The sequence below is a fragment of the Nymphaea colorata genome, chromosome 11 (genome assembly GCF_008831285.2).
Source record: "Nymphaea colorata isolate Beijing-Zhang1983 chromosome 11, ASM883128v2, whole genome shotgun sequence".
Taxonomy (NCBI): Eukaryota; Viridiplantae; Streptophyta; class Magnoliopsida; order Nymphaeales; family Nymphaeaceae; genus Nymphaea; species Nymphaea colorata.
The window spans coordinates 2,087,650-2,103,771 of NC_045148.1; the positions used below are offsets into that span (position 1 = coordinate 2,087,650).

The 16,122-nt window shown below is 38.0% G+C and overlaps 2 protein-coding genes across 4 annotated transcripts; one reads left to right on the forward strand and one right to left on the reverse strand.

Moving 5' to 3' along the window:
* Positions 1–414: 414 nt before the first annotated feature.
* On the reverse strand, positions 415–16,079 carry LOC116264831 (probable sodium/metabolite cotransporter BASS4, chloroplastic). 3 transcript variants are annotated; one of them, XM_050080628.1, is made up of 15 exons: positions 15,707–16,074; positions 15,504–15,587; positions 15,290–15,392; positions 13,923–14,030; positions 13,775–13,842; positions 12,431–12,509; positions 12,260–12,318; positions 12,123–12,191; positions 11,848–11,961; positions 5,078–5,099; positions 3,385–3,452; positions 1,919–2,004; positions 1,160–1,289; positions 843–944; positions 415–774 (listed from the first exon to the last, which is right to left on the reverse strand). In XM_050080628.1, the coding sequence occupies exons 1-15, from the start codon at positions 15,914–15,916 to the stop codon at positions 700–702; spliced, it is 1,377 nt and encodes a 458-aa protein (XP_049936585.1). In that variant the 5' UTR covers positions 15,917–16,074; the 3' UTR covers positions 415–699. The 3 variants fall into 3 exon arrangements, 2 of the variants coding, with proteins under 2 accessions (XP_049936585.1, XP_031501105.1); XR_007574762.1 differs by lacking the exon at positions 1,160–1,289 and having other exon boundaries at positions 15,707–16,079; XM_031645245.2 differs by lacking the exon at positions 15,504–15,587 and having other exon boundaries at positions 15,707–16,070.
* On the forward strand, positions 5,133–10,520 carry LOC116264832 (uncharacterized). Its single transcript, XM_031645246.2, has 2 exons — positions 5,133–7,398; positions 7,692–10,520. Exons 1-2 carry the CDS (start codon positions 6,327–6,329, stop codon positions 7,727–7,729), a joined length of 1,110 nt encoding a protein of 369 aa, XP_031501106.1. The 5' UTR covers positions 5,133–6,326; the 3' UTR covers positions 7,730–10,520.
* Positions 16,080–16,122: the final 43 nt, after the last annotated feature.

Genomic DNA, 16,122 nt, shown 5'->3' on the forward strand with positions numbered 1-16,122 from the left:
CGGGAGCCAACCTACGTTGGGTTGTAGCGTAGCGTAGTCAACAGACCAGATGGACAGTTTGATTGGCATGTAGCGTTTTTCTGACAAATATGGAAGAATTTTTTTATCTTTAAACATTAAAAATTAATTTTAGATATTGGGATATTAAGCCATTTCATTGTAACTGTTGCTTCAAAACACCTTGTCATGAACTGCAAACGTTAACGGATTAATCCTCAAGGACATTTTACACGATTTTTTTGGTACGTATGAGTGATAAATCGTGCGATTTCAACGGAAAAAAAACGTGAGTTAACAAATAAGAAAAATCAATCGCGTATAAAGTATGGAAGCGTGACTCAAAATCATGTTCTTACGCAAAAAGAACATCTAATTTGATCTTTGGTGAAGGAAACGATACAACAAGTCCACAAGTTATCCATGTAATGTGAATAGATTGCATAAGAGTAGATTGATACCTTCATTACTACCAAATATTCCAGTGTGTGCATCTGTTTATGTGTGTGGGCGCAAGCATATAATATGTGAGTGTGGAAATGTGATACTAAAAACGGACACTTGTACAACAAATTTGATTCCCATGTGCTTCTCTCAAAGCATCCAGTTTCTCTTCCACCATCAAGATGGTACAGAGACTATTATTCATGGACCATCTGAAAATGCTGGTGTCTATTGGATTTGCCCTAGATGGTTCTCGGATCATGCTCCCTTGGACTCTTTGTTTATTCTGTCCTTTCGTAGCCAATAGTTTACAAGAACTGAATCGATTATTATCTGCCAAAAAGAGTGTACAACCTTTAGGAGGTAATCAAGAAAAGTAAAACTATTCAGGCTAATATTACCTGGTTAATGTGTGCAGCAACACAGGGAAGAACCAGCAATCCTGCTTCCCCCATTGCTCCTCCAAGCTGCTCTACGACAGCTACCATTACCGGTAGAGTTTTCTAGAGAACAATTAGCTTGTCAGCTCGCAAAATATAGTTCATATCGTGCACACAAAACATGCATGAACATGTATTCTCAGAATTATTGAACATCCCCACATGAAGTTCAAGGATGGACATAGAAAGATGTGCATGTTGTGTGGCCCTGCACGACTCCAGATGACTACCTATCTCCTTCCTAATACTGGTAGAGCAGCCAAAAGAGAAATGCAGACCTGGCTGGCAACAAGTATAACAGCACGTGCATTCTCTTTCTTTGCGAAAACTAATTTATCGTTTCCAAAGGCAATGTTCAGGCCTTGTATGGCAAGAGTATTCCATAACAAGAAGGCAAGGTGAATTACTCTGCAAAAAGTGTACACGTTATTGCTGAGAGGCTGGAGTAAAAACTATAAAATCAAAATCACATGAAAGTGAAAATATTCCATGTCTAAAAAGGAACAACATGAAACATGCTGCCTGGACTCTTGAACACAGATTAGGCCACTATGTGCATATTGATTGTTAAAAGTCAGGTGAAATGGAGCTGGCATTTGATGGAAGGGAATGCACACATAACACAGAGTCACACACAACACATGACATCCACAACACCCACAAAATTAACTAGAATCCTGAATTTGTCTATGCAAATAACCCCAAATCACAATAATTGCTGATACCCTGAAAACTGACATCCTCAATGCCAAAGATGCAGTTTCCCAAACTGGAGTAGGGAAAGATTGACACAGGAAACGAATACAAAAAACAACATGTTTATCCCTCTAGATTGAACTGGAGTCGGCCTTTTCAAGTGTACTTCTATTGGCTCATTTGATGAAAGATTCAGTCAAGAAGTTGTGAGAATGGACAAACAGCATCACATTGTATGCACTGAGTCATCAACACTCTGAGCCATGAAAATACAGCAGATCATGGAAAACGCTTCCATGGTAGGACATGGTAGAAAAAAGAAAAGTGATGTTTGCACTCACGCTGCCATCCCAATAGCAACAAGAAATGTGGTTGGTTTAACCATCAAGAGCAAGGATCTGGACCTGCTGACTTGTATCCAAGGCACCTGCGATTCACATGGAAACACAATCATGAGAGAACAACATGTTTTAATTAGGATATGCACAACACTTTGTATTACGCAAGGAGGATTATCAACTTTTGGTAGCTCAAGGACCAACTACATCACGCTCCCTTTGCCAGTTATCCTGCCCTTTTTACATTTTTCATGGTTAGAATTCTACTGCTGTTAGCTGTCCATAGTTTTTTTTATTGTACAAAATATATGTAATAAATTTTAAATTTTGTATCTCTGTATGCCTGAATGATATGCATTTTAGGAACTACATTTATATTAAACATAAATGGAGAAAAGATCACATTCAGCACACAATCGTAAATATCAATCTCTGCATAGGCACACATAAAAATTAAAATACTGTAAAGCAAAGTACAGTAACAGATATCATTTTTGGGCTTTTATCCTCAAGGTTTTTGACAGCTTAGTATTCCTCGGGAATTCAAACCTAAAAATGTTGAAAAAGCAATGGAGATAATTGTGAAATTATAATTTTTTACTAATTTTCTTACAAAACTGACAAAAATTCAAAATAGCAACCAAAATGTTAAAAAATAAGTAAAAAAAATTAGGACATAGTAAAAATGACCTTTTGAAAAAATGTGTGAACAATGCTTTTCTTCTACTTTCAAGATATCCAATACTATCCCTGCTTTCTTTTGATCAGACTTTGTCAACTTTTATTGTGACGTCACTGATATTGGTGACTATAAAACAGAGAAAAGTAATAAAGTAAAGAAGAAAGAACGTGGTATCATCTGATGTTTATTGTGAGACCTTGGTGGTAGTTCCCTTACAAAAGGGAATCTGGAACAATTGTGATATTCTGACCGTTATTATTGGGATTTCCCAGAATGTCAATGAACTTATGGAATGATCCACTGCCACTTGGCAAGAAACAGCTAATTTTTACATTATGTTCAATTCAAAGAAAATCAAGAATAACAGTCTCAAGACCATCTTTTCTAACAACAGATACAAGTTAACAATGAAATCTACATTCAGGTTTTATGTGACTCCAGCCAGCAAATTGCCACTACTTTGCAAATTTTTCTGTTATATATTCAACTTCAGAGCATGATAAAACTCGTAGATTTGCAAATATTTCAGCAAATTCTGGAGACAACTCGGGTGGGAAATTAATACAAAGTTTAGATGCACAAGGGCCAAAAATAACAAACCAACCAATGCAAAAGAATGTATTTCAGTTCTTATTTCAACATACATTTTATTCTTATTGTACAAAATAGAAGCTTCTAGTTGTGTCAGGTGCACATGCTTGGAGGCATACGTGTGTAGCATGGCTCAACTTGCTTATGTTTCCATATCAGAAGATTCCTTATATAAATCCAAGGGTTTAGATTCTACCAGGCTAAGAAGAACAGCACTCAGCATTGGAAAAAGCTGACGGTTCCGGTCGACATACTTTGCAACACCTAAGAGTGTGACACAATTGTACAAGTTGTCAATGATAATCTCAAGATCTCATACAATATGGAACCACCTTTAGAGATAGAACATGATTACATTATAATATGATTATATCCTAATAAGCTTTAAATATCTACATAAATGGCAAATTAACTGGCACGAACTCATAACCAATAAATGATTCTCTTATCACTATAAGCATGAACAAATCATAGGTACATGACATAACAACATTTAAGATTTAAAGTTTGCAACAGACGTGTAAAGTTTAATACAAAGCTCAGAACCAGTTGCGGAGCTAGAAGTTTTTAGCTGAGGGGCACTAGATATCGGCCTGGCCTCATAGATGTAATGGAAAGGCTAAAGAACATTGAGCTGGGTCTAAGAGGTGCACTCCATAGCGATGGACTGAGCCCAGTGAGGAAACTTGCAAGTTCGTGTAGCATGCAGGCACCTAGTTTTGCCACTGATTAAAGCTAGTAGTTTAAATTTTGAAAATGTAGCAGGCATGGGAGTAGCTGCTATTACGTCAGGGTAGACTAGTGTGGGTATGGATAAAAAGGTCAAGTACCTGTGTTGACATGGGTGCTGGCCTGGACACGGCAGCCTTAAATTTTTTTTTTTTTGATATATTTTAATTTTTAGTAACCTTTTGCATATATTTTAGTATTTTTTGTTCGGTAATATATTTTTATAAATATAAGCAATCAATTTTGTGCTTATTTAACTAAACCTTATTATTATACATATAAATATTATAAATATATATGTATGGCCGTAGCCCCGTACCCATGATTTGTGAAGTTGTCTGCACCTATACATGGACCAGCACCCAAACCCACAGCCATACCTGTGTGACATAGGTTTTATATTTCATATTTTTTAAACTGCCAACATTTTCCCCAAAAAAACCATATTTCTGATCAATACATGAGAAAGCCTCACCCACAAAAACATGAAAAATATATTTGTTACAATCGTATATATATGTTATTAGAGCATGTGACAAGGTAGTAAATGTGGACTTGTACAAGTGTTGCTGGCTTGCAGCATCTATGTATGTATGAAATGTAACAAACACAAGTGCAACAGCAGCGTGGTTGGAGCCACAACAGGCCTGTCAACTGTATCCATGTATGAGAGAATATGAAATTGGCTTTTATGATCAAGTGTAGTTTCCTCCAAATTTTAAACAATAAATATCGTCAACAGAATTAGATATGAGTTCTACATGTAATGCATACACACTTAAAATTGATAATGACACCGATGCTCAATGCTTTAGGACATGAATGTGACCTTGGTCACAACTCAGGAATGGTCAACTCATGCAGGATGTGATCAATGTATCCCGTATCCATTTCCGTCCAATTTAGACTAAATCAAATTTGATAAGGTCCAATTTTCCCTTTTCTAGACCATCTTTTGATTTAATTATCCTTTAAAGAAAAACTTTGATATGCATGTCTTTGTGGTATCTAAGGCAGTAAGCGTAACATATCAACTGTTTATTGACAATCATAATGTCCTTGTTCATTTGCAGCCACGAAACATAGCAGTTAAGTCACCTCCAGTTTTCACCAAAGCAATATGCTGAGCAAAATCATAAACTGAGTGTTAAAGCACTCACCACCAATGGAGCTCCTTATTCCCTGCCAAAGGAAGAAAAGAAATTTCTCAGATTAATCATTTCTTAATTCCGCATCCATGAAGAAGTAATGTAAAGATGATAAATGATTATTAAATATTAATACAGATTAGAAATTCCAAATTTGCCACATATCCTGCGAACAAACCAAATATGCTTGTACAATCCTGTGTTGTTAAAACAAAGGAACATTTGTCACTTGATGCCACAAGAGTATCCGTATAGGCTGTTGAGAAAACGTGTTGCTTTTTGATATTTAAAGTGTTATGTGTTTTGGTATTTAGTATTAGGTAGCTTTCTGAATTTTTAATTTTTTGGTGGACTCTTTATGTAAAGGGTTAGTCTTAACCCTAATCTTATTTAGTCTAATGAAAAGAGGAGCAGCAGTACGTTTTTCAGCTGCTACCTTTCTCTCCTCCTTCCTCTCATTCTTCTCTACCTCTCAACGTAACATGGTATCAGAGCCTTGAGACCTAGGGCTGTGACGTCTAGGGTTTTCCGCAGCTTTTCTTTCTCTCCTTTTCTCTTCCTATCATTCTCCATCAAGTTGGGCGTCTAAGGTTGCTGCTGTCGGTGGGACTGCTTGATAAAGAAAAAGGGGCAGATCACGTTCTTCATGTAGAGACGTGATCTGTACCCTATGTTGCTGCTAAAAAAGATGTGTTGCTGTTGATGTTCAGATCTTAAGGTTGAAGTCCCTCATGTTGCTGAAGAAGATGTGTTGCTGTTGATGTTCAGATCTGAAGGTCGAAGTCGACTAGTTGCTGTTTTGGTTCAGATCTGAAGGTCGAAGTCGACTAGTTGTTATTTTGGTTCAGATCTGAAGGTCAACGTTGCTGTTTTTGTTGGTTCAGATCTGCAGAAACAAAAAAAAAGGTTGCTGTTTTTGTTTGTTCGAAACAGTTCAGATCTGAATCCAGAAGTGTATCAGATCTAGGTGGTGTCGTTGCAACGTGTTGGTGTTGATCAGATCTGATTCAGTGGATGTTATTATCAAAAATATATATATATATCAGATCAGACGTTTTTTTTGTGTGTTTCAGGTTTGATTTTCAGACATTAAATCAAAATATATATAAAGTCTGATATGCCTGGCGCGTGGAGGTTTGATTTTCAGACATTGATTATCAAAAATACATAACGTCCGATCTGCCTGACGTGTGGTGCAGAGTTTTTTTTCAGTCACAGGTTGATTTTCAGTCTATAGTGGGCCTGATTTCGTGGTTTTATCATGGCTGCAAACAGATCTATACAATTTGATAGAACTGAATCTGGAAATCAACACTTAGAGGCAAGTGTTGAGTACAAAGCTTTCTCAAATCCTTTTTCGTTTGGATCTACTATCAAACTTGATGGAGCCAACTATGATGTATGGGCTAGAACCTTCATGTTGTCTGTCGTTGGACATGGGAAGAAATATATATTGGAAGAAGATGAACCAGTTGAAAAAAGTGGTAAATACGCACGGTGGGAGGAAGAAAACAACATTATTAGTGCTTGGCTTATGAATAGCACTCAACCCCACATAGCAGCAGGACTTTGTTATTATAATACAGCCAAAGATATGTGGAATTCTCTTCGGCAAACGTATTCTCAAGATAAAAATATCAGCAAAATTTTACAGGTTCAGCAAGAATTGCTACAAATGCAGCAAGGTGACATGGATTTGACAGAATATTTTACAAAGTTGAAGTTTGCTTATGAAAAGATGAATTCCTTAAAACCACCCTGTAAGCATTGTCTCAAATCTCACATGGAGCAAATGATTGTGGTTAAATTTCTTGCTGGACTATCTTCTGATTATTCTGCATCCAAGGCTCAAATGCTTACAGGGTCTGATTTTCCCGATCTTGATGAGGCCTTCAATAGACTAAACAGATTGGCTATTACTCTTCTTCCTTCCTCAAACAACTCGCAACCATCTGCCCTTGCCTCATTTGGGGGAGGAAGAGGTGGTCTATATTCTTCCCGTGGTAGAGGAAGAGGCCGAGGCCCTGGAGGACGTGGAAGACTTCAGTGCACATATTGTGGTCGTCTTGGTCACCTAGAGGATAGGTGCTGGAATAAAGTGGGTAAACCTAACTCATCCACTTCTTCGTCTGTGACATCTTCATCCAGCTCTATTCCAAATACACATCCTGTCAGTATGGCTCCTAAGGCGAATCCCACTGTTGCTTCCGTAGATGCTACATCTCTTAATTTAAGTCCAGCTGAAATTGACTTAATTATGGAGCATAGGTCTAATGCTACTCCTTCTACCTCATCGGCATCTACAGTTGTCACAAGTTCAGCGTACTCTGCAGGTAACACTACTTCTAGAGGTTGTTGGATAATTGATTCTGGAGCATCTAAACACTTTTGTGGAGATGCTAGTATTTCAAACCTGCAGAAATTTGATTCTCCTCAACATATTCGTTTGGCGGATGGAAGACTATCGCCAGTTGAAGGACGTGGAGATGTTTATCTTTCTCCTTCTTTACATGTCCATGATGTGTTATATGCTCCTGAATTCTCGAAGAATTTATTATCTGTAAACAAACTAACAAAAGAGATGAATTGCAGAGTTATTTTTTACTCGGGTACTTGTGTATTTCAGGATCTATCAACTGGGAGGAAGATTGGTGGAGGCCATGAGATAGATGGAATATACATCTTGGATACATCCCCTAAGGAGGCGTCATTCCATGTTGATTCTACTTCAAGTGCCTTCCAGTGGCATCTCAGATTGGGTCATCCTTCATTCCCTAAACTTCGGCTGCTGTGTCCTCAAATCTCTTCCACAACGTCTATCGAGTGTGAAGCTTGTCAACTGGGCAAGCATTGTCGTACTTCCTTTCCATCGAGTCAAAGTCAGTCTAGTCAATGTCTATTTGATTTAGTCCATGTTGATGTTTGGGGGCCTAGTCGGGTTTCAAGTCGGTTGTCGTCTCGTTATTATCTTTCTATTGTTGATGATTTCTCTCGTGTCACTTGGGTGTTTTTGATGAAAGACAGAACTGAAGCTTCTTGTATCTTGAAATCTTTCATATTGGAAATAAAAACTCAATTTAATTCTTGTGTCAAGGTTGTTCGCACTGACAATGCTCTCGAGTTCAAATCCTCTCATTTACTTGAATTCTATAAATCTCTAGGTATTGTTCCACATTTTACATGCCCTCACACATCTCAACAGAATGGTGTAGTTGAAAGAAAACATCGTCATCTGTTGGATGTAGCCCGCACCATCATGATTCATTCTCATATGCCTTCCAAATTTTGGGGAGATGCAATTTTGACTGCATGTTACCTAATAAATAGAATGCCATCATCTTCCATAGACAACAAAATTCCAATACAAATTCTATACCCAAATAGAGCTTTATTTTCGTTACCCCCACGTATATTTGGGTGCACATGTTTTGTCCATAAACTTGGTCCCAATCAAGATAAACTGGCTGCTCAAGCAAGTAAATGTGTGTTTGTGGGATACTCAAAAAATCAAAAGGGGTATCGATGCCTTGATCCTATATGTAATCGAGAGTTTGTCAGTGCCGATGTAACCTTTCTCGAGTCATCTCCATACTTTCTTGCACGTACTTCAAATCCTAAGTCTGAGATGTCATCTTCGGTTCCACTTCCAATTCCTCCAATTCCTCTTGAGTCCCTTCCTTGTTCATCATCACCCTCCATCCCTCGGTTTAAAGATCCTCCTCTTACATATTCAAGAAGAAATCCATCATCTAATGACCCAGCACCATCTTGCTCTCAGGAGGTAAGTAGTTTGGAATTACATAACATGCCTGAGTGTTCCCTTGATGCTCCAGTTCCTGATGAATTACCTATTGCTCTGCGTAAAGGGATTAGACAATGTACAATTCATCCTCTTTCTAAGTTTGTTAGTACAGCCAATGTGGGAAATCATATGTGCAAATTCATTGATGCCTTGTCAGCTACATCCATTCCTATTTCACATGAACAAGCTATGTTGGACTCTAAGTGGTACCAGGCTATGAAGGAGGAGATGGATTCTCTCATATCTCGTCACACTTGGGATCTCGTTTAACCTCCGTATGGGGCAGATATTGTTGGCTCGAAATGAGTTTTCACTATCAAGTACAACTCAGATGGTACAGTTGAGCGCTACAAAGCACGTTTGGTAGCAAAAGGGTACACACAGACATATGGTGTTGACTTCTTTGAAAGCTTCTCTCCTGTTGCACGTTTGGGCACTATACGACTTATTATATCTATTGCAGTTCATTATGGTTGGAACATGCACCAACTCGATGTTAAAAATGTCTTTCTTTATGGGGATTTAACTGAAGTAGTCTATATGCAGCAACCACCCGGCTTTGAGAAACAGGGGGAGTGTACCAAGGTATGTCTGTTAAAGAAGGCTATATATGGTTTGAAACAGAGTCCTAGAGCATGGATTCAGAAGTTGTGTGAAGTTGTGTCTAAGTTTGAGTTTCAGAGATCTCCTCTAGACCATTCACTGTTCATAAAAAAGACCTCCAGAGGTATAGTTGTTATAGTTGTTATGGTGGTATATGTGGATGATATTATTTTAACTGGTGACAATTAACAAGAAATACAGGACACAAAGGAATATTTGCGGCAACATTTTGTTACTAAAGATCTTGGCTCACTACGTTACTTCTTGGGGATAGAAGCGGCAAGGAGCAAAGAAGGTCTAGTTCTTTCTCAAAGAAAATATGTTCTTGATTTGCTTCACGAAACAGGTATGACTGGAACTAAACCAGCTTCTATACCTATGAATTCTCGTACTCATTTATATGATGACAAATCTGAGCCTGTTGATAGCAAATCATATCGGTCTCTCATTGGAAAGCTACTATATGTAACAATTACTAGACCTGATATATCATTTGCTGTGGGAAAACTAAGCCAATTTATGGACAAGCCGAGGAAAGCCCATTGGGATGCAGCTCTGTTATTATTGAAATTTCTCAAAGGCTCCCCTGGGAAGGGTCTATTATTTAAAAGAAGCACCTCACTTCAGATAGAAGCTTACTCTGATGCAGATTATGCAGGCTCAATTGATGACAGAAAGTCCACTACAGGATTCTGTATCTTTGTTGGTGGCAACTTAGTCTCTTGGAGAAGTAAAAAACAAGTTGTTGTTGCTCGATCAAGTGCAGAGTCAGAATATCGAGCCATGGCCCAAACAGCCACTGAGATAACATGGGTGAAAGGCATGCTAGAAGGTCTTGGAATTCAGGTTGAGCTGCCTATAAAAATGCAATGTGATAATAAAGCGGCTACTTACATAGCAAATAATCCGGTCTTCCACGAGCAGACCAAACATATTGAAGTTGATTGTCATTACATTAGAGACTTAGTCCAAGCAGGGATTATCTCTACTGAGTATGTTGCTTCCGAAGACCAACCTGCAGATATATTTACCAAAGCTCTTCCAATATCCAATTTCACGAAGTGTTGTAGCAAGCTGAGCATGATAGACATCTATGCTCCAGCTTGAGGGGGAGTGTTGAGAAAACGTGTTGCTTTTTGATATTTAAAGTGTTATGTGTTTTGGTATTTAGTATTAGGTAGCTTTCTGAATTTTTAATTTTTTGGTGGACTCTTTATGTAAAGGGTTAGTCTTAACCCTAATCTTATTTAGTCTAATGAAAAGAGGAGCAGCAGTACGTTTTTCAGCTGCTACCTTTCTCTCCTCCTTCCTCTCATTCTTCTCTACCTCTCAACGTAACATAGGCAAATGAATGTCATATCGTTGACACATCAGTTGCAAGCAATAAAGATTGTATCAGTAGAAAGAAAAAAAATTATCGCTTTTATGAGAAATGAATGCCCAGGATCAACTCCCAGAACATATAAAGGTAGCAATGAGTAATCACAATGATGACATTGATGTTCTACATCCTGCTTTGATTCTTTAGTCATGTCAGTATGGTAAACATTTTCTCAAGCCCGTCCTACAAGTATACCAGTGGGAGACAGAGGCATTGTCTTTTGCTTGAAAAAATATCAAGTCAAAACAGGAAACCAAATTGCAGAATGACTAAGGTAACATTGTAAGAAGAGGCCTTTTTCATCATTTTTATCATGATAAAAAGTCTAATCTTATAATGTCATCTAATATGATTATAGCCTGCCTGAAAGGAAAGGGGTGGCAATGACAGTAATCGGTTAGAGTGCTTAGTGTATTGTCTCTCCCTGCCAAAGCACAGGGATGGGCATGTGGGCCCCACCAGGTACTATCAGACCAACCAAATTTCCTGGATCAGCTCCATCAATTTGTATTCACTGGTGGACATGGCTTTGCTTTATTGCTTTCAATCATGTTAAGTTTTATTGGTGTAAGTCAGTCTATTTCCATTATTGCCTTCTATTAATCTAGTCTATTTCCATTATTGCCTTTTATTAATCCTGAGCTTATTTTAACATTTTTATTTTTCTTGCTTCAGTTTCTATTTGATCGGTCTTTTCATTTCTAAAAGAGATAGCATTTAATGTCTTAAACCAATAATACTTTTACTGGTTGCATGTATAAATCTTACATAATTCCCGTTGTCATGAGAAAGTATGCTCATCATTGACCTCCCTAATTCCTATGTAGGATGATTTTTATAAGATTGATCTTCAAACAAGGAAGGTTAAATGGAAAGTGGTTCTATTGATAAAGAAAAATAATCCATATGCCTCCATCACAAAATTAAATGTTAGTATATGGAGTGAATAAAAAGACTTCTCCATTCTTTTTTTTCAAAGAGCAGCAAAAACAGTACCTTTCCTAGAATCAAGGGAAGCAAAAGACGGAGAAAAAGGCTCCTGAATAATTGCCTTGAGGGAACAGATACTCCAGTGCCTGCTGCTATGAAATTTGACAAAGTAAAAGGTACCTGCCATTGATGAAGTAGTTTATCTTGCTTACAAGCTAATGGAAGACAAAACGAACAATCAATGAGATTTTGATTTTTTGCTCGAAGAGATAATGACATTGGCTAAGGCCCTTCTAGAGACTGACCGCTAAACCAATTAATGGAGCTAATTTTCAACTTACAATCATTATGCCCATGAGGTTGGATATCACCGTCATTGCAAGAGCCAAAGCAGAGTTACCCCCAACCAGCTGCAGTCATGTTAGCAGTTTGTCATATAATGACTGTAAGTAAATAAACTGGCATTAGGAAATACAACCTGGGTCAAGGCCACTCCACTAGACAATGTTGTGGGCATGCAGCAAAATATAGCCAGTCCTGATACATAACCATCCAAAATGATTAAACTCACCAAAGTTCTCCCACTGACAAATAACCAGGTCAAGTAAGTAAAGTAACAATAAGATAGAGGGTAGTGCAATGCGCGCACCAGTAACAAATTCCTGAGGTGTCAGCTGAAGTTTTAAGACAAGTTGTGAAGCAAGAGGAGTGAAAACTAGAATTGAAACCTGCACAAGCCAGATCACATAGTTACCAGCATTAAAATATGTCAAACAAGGAAACTACTGGTACAGAAGACAAAAGTTAAAAAACATTATATCGGCACAGGACAAAAAAAAAGTAATGGAATGATTATTTTGACAGTAGATGATACCTGCAGGCTGCAATCTATCTTATCTTTTTCCTAAATTGACAACTACTTTGTCAACTAAGCACAAGTTCATATTCCAAGATATGGAAATTATAAATGTTTCAGAGAAAAATAATGCTTATTTCTTGAAAGAAAAAACACAGGCAATATGAAACTAAGCAGTGGAATTCTGGGGATCAATTTGCTTTTTTGGGAACTAAAATTTTTTATTCACTGGAAATTAACTTTGCAGATCAATCCCATTTCATATATTATAAGTGGAGACCATACGGCTGTATCCAACATTCACATTATAAGCAGCATGAAAAAAGATATATAAGCCATAAGGACACCACTCTTAAAGATTGCCAAATAGGCACTAGTATCAAAACGGACAGAAAATCCATCAAAAGAAGCATTGTGCAGCCACGTGTGTCAGATTTATTATTTGGTATCACATGATTTCCTGCCAGTTTCTATTGAATGATCATGTTTTGCTTTATATTGCACGTATGTGTAATTTGGACTTGCTGATGTCTCTTAAGTCTTAAGAGCATATACCAATTGTATTCTTTTAAAATTGTAAAGATGCCCTAGGAAAGCCAACGCATAAGATTCTCATACTTCTTCAACCCTCTTTATCTGCTTCTTCTTCTTCCATGTCTGCACTCCTTGAGAAACTTTCTCTTCTTTTGTATTTGCATGTACCATGGCAAGAACGTACGACTTACAAGCATGACAACAACAATCATTTGAAAGCTACTCAGTAGGTGGAACATTACACATAGAAGAAGGGAATCTTAAGCCGATTAGATTAAGAACCCTTATGTGACGGCAGAAACCTCATAACCAATATATCATAATGATCTTAATTTATTACTTCCCATGACAACCCCATCCAAGCAAAGAACAGAAATCTAATGATCAGATCTGTGCAGTGTGCTCCACTGGTATAAAAGAGGGAGTGCACAGTTTTCATGCAGTTCAAAATAAGGCACTTGTACAACTTTCACAACATGGTTGCTAAATAAAACAACTACAAAGAGCAAACACATGATTACATGTACAAGAACCAAGTTCATGGAAAAAGTCTGAATTTTGAACCTATGACATGTAGAATTTACGAGAAGATACTTGCCATACCACTCCAAACAGTCCTACAGGCCAGGCTTCTTTGGCGGAAGCTATTTCAGCATCACGCAACATCAGCCCTGATGGTGAAAGTTGGCAATTCAAGGAACTGGATTAAAGGAAAGGAAATATGAGAGGATTGTGGTATGAGAATGCTTACCAGATATTAAGAATATGCCGAATGTACTGAATTTTGACAATGAATATTTATGTGCAAGGCATCCAGGACTTGGATTGGCCAAGCCAAAAGAAATACCACTAAGCAAAGCTGCACGCAATAACCCCCTTTGTGTCAAACTTGTAAGTCATAGAATAGCTAAATAAGCTGTTACTTGAGTGAAAAATAAACAACAAATCGCAATTTTGTTTCTAAATTGCAATAGATGCAATGCATAAAGAGGCAAGAAGATATATGATAACCAGCCCACAATCTGATTGGTCGAAATGTAATACTATTATACTAATGGCTTCAAATTTCAAAAGATGAAAATTGACAGTTTTTTACTTTGTCGGAGAACAGAAGTAAAAGCTAGACAGGATAAGATCCAAAATTTGAAACCTGATTACTGAGTATGCTTCCAAGACAATACCAAGAGAGATTGATTCTGCAAGTTGACCAGATCAAGGCTGACGAGCAGTAACTTATTCATGAGAGTCTTATGCAGATTGGCTCAACTCAAGTCTTTCTACTCAGCACAATGGGAACAGAGAGGTCTCTCTGTAACGTTAGAAAAGAAAAACATGCAATAAATTAAGCTAATGCAGTATACAGGGTTAAATTATGCATATTTTTGTGTGCATACACGTTTATGTATGTGTGCCTGAAAGACTGTATCCACATAAGTGAACATGTTGAATATATATAGTATACATAATCAAGTCAACACACGCACACAACATACACACAAATATATTGATGCCATTACAGCTAGCTCCTCTTCCTCCTTCTATATACTGAGGTTTTTCCTCCTTTTGTATTCTATGCTAATGCTTTTACAGCATTTCCTTGTGCTGTTTAATGAATATGTTCCTATCATTTGAGCTGTGATATCTTTGCATGCTCTTTAAGGAATAAGTTTTCAGAACATTGTGTGTTGTGACAGCTTCTAAATTTGTAAACCTATTGACTTGTGGTCTTTTTTTTTTTTTCCTTGTATCTTCCCATGCCATTTCATTTCATACTGGAGTACCATGAATAGAGAATACCTAGTCACCATATGCGTATGTCTTTGTGTTTGTCTGTCTTTTGGTTATGTGATTGGATATAGCAAGTATTATACACTATCAAGTGATTCCAAATGTGCTATGAAACATGAGGTAGCAAAGTAAATTGATAACCATCATCTTGCCATGCGATGCCTATAAATACAAATGCATGGAAAATCAGCCTAGCTGGGGCAAAAAAAAAAAAGGAATGGAAACTATCATACAGACAACGATGGTTTTCTTGAGTTAATTTTAACCAAGAAGGTTAAAGGAAACCAAATGAATAAAACTTATGCCGCTAATCTGAAGAAGAAGAGATACCTATTGGTAGAAAGTTTGCCATCGCGAAATCCAGTACCGGTTGAATACATGCTGACACCTTCCCCAGAGTTGAGTTCCACTTGTCATCATCATGACCTTCCGACTGAAAGTAAGAATCAATGTATTCTAATAGAATAAGATCGGTAAACAGTCCATCGAGTAATCTTTAATGACAGAGCGAAGCAACTGCATCTCAAAATGGGCATGAACACGCCTTCATTGTCAAGCAAACACGAATCGGATAAAGGAAAAATCGTGGAATATTGAAAATCTGTGCAACTAATGGACCCCCATGAACCTGCGATTATCAGACCACACAAGCTCAAAAAATAACAATGCTGACAAAACTATCATCAAATCCAAAGGAAATAAGTTTCTAAATTTTGGATATAAAGAATGCAAGGGATAATCAAGTACCGGGCTCGGGCCTCCCGCGTCGGCGGCTCTGCAAATCTGCCGTCGCAAGAGCAATCTCTGAATCCCAGCCGGCCTCACCGCGCACTGTGGGCGACCAATGAGATTGACAGTCGAATTTTCCGCCGTGAAAAAGTATCTCCGGCAACTCCGACGGTCCCCGATCGGCCGGATGGCCGGGAAGCTCAAAATTTGAGCCGCTCCCGCCCCCATCAAGTTAGTGTGGGGCGAAGGTGGACGCGGGAGAGATATTTATCCAAGACACAATAACCATACTACCCACAGGGTTTGTCCCGGACGAGAACGTCGTCCGGCGGTCCATGTCTACTTCACACTTCAAGTCCGGGGAGTGGACTTGTCATGGTTTGGAAACAAGTTTGTTTAACAACCCACTCAAATGAACAGAGCTTGCCTAGCTC

Bases quoted from the DNA above. Each gene is read 5' to 3' on its own strand.
- LOC116264832 (XM_031645246.2), top strand. From the start codon at position 6,327: ATGGCTGCAAACAGATCTATACAATTTGATAGAACTGAATCTGGAAAT. The intron at 7,399-7,691 runs GTAACACTACTT...TGTGTATTTCAG, and splicing joins AAGTTCAGCGTACTCTGCAG to GATCTATCAACTGGGAGGAA.
- LOC116264831 (XM_050080628.1), bottom strand. From the start codon at position 15,916: ATGGGGGCGGGAGCGGCTCAAATTTTGAGCTTCCCGGCCATCCGGCCG. The intron at 13,843-13,922 runs GTAAGCATTCTC...TTTCACCATCAG, and splicing joins CGGCATATTCTTAATATCTG to GGCTGATGTTGCGTGATGCT. The intron at 945-1,159 runs GTCTGCATTTCT...ATTGTTCTCTAG, and splicing joins TTATACTTGTTGCCAGCCAG to AAAACTCTACCGGTAATGGT.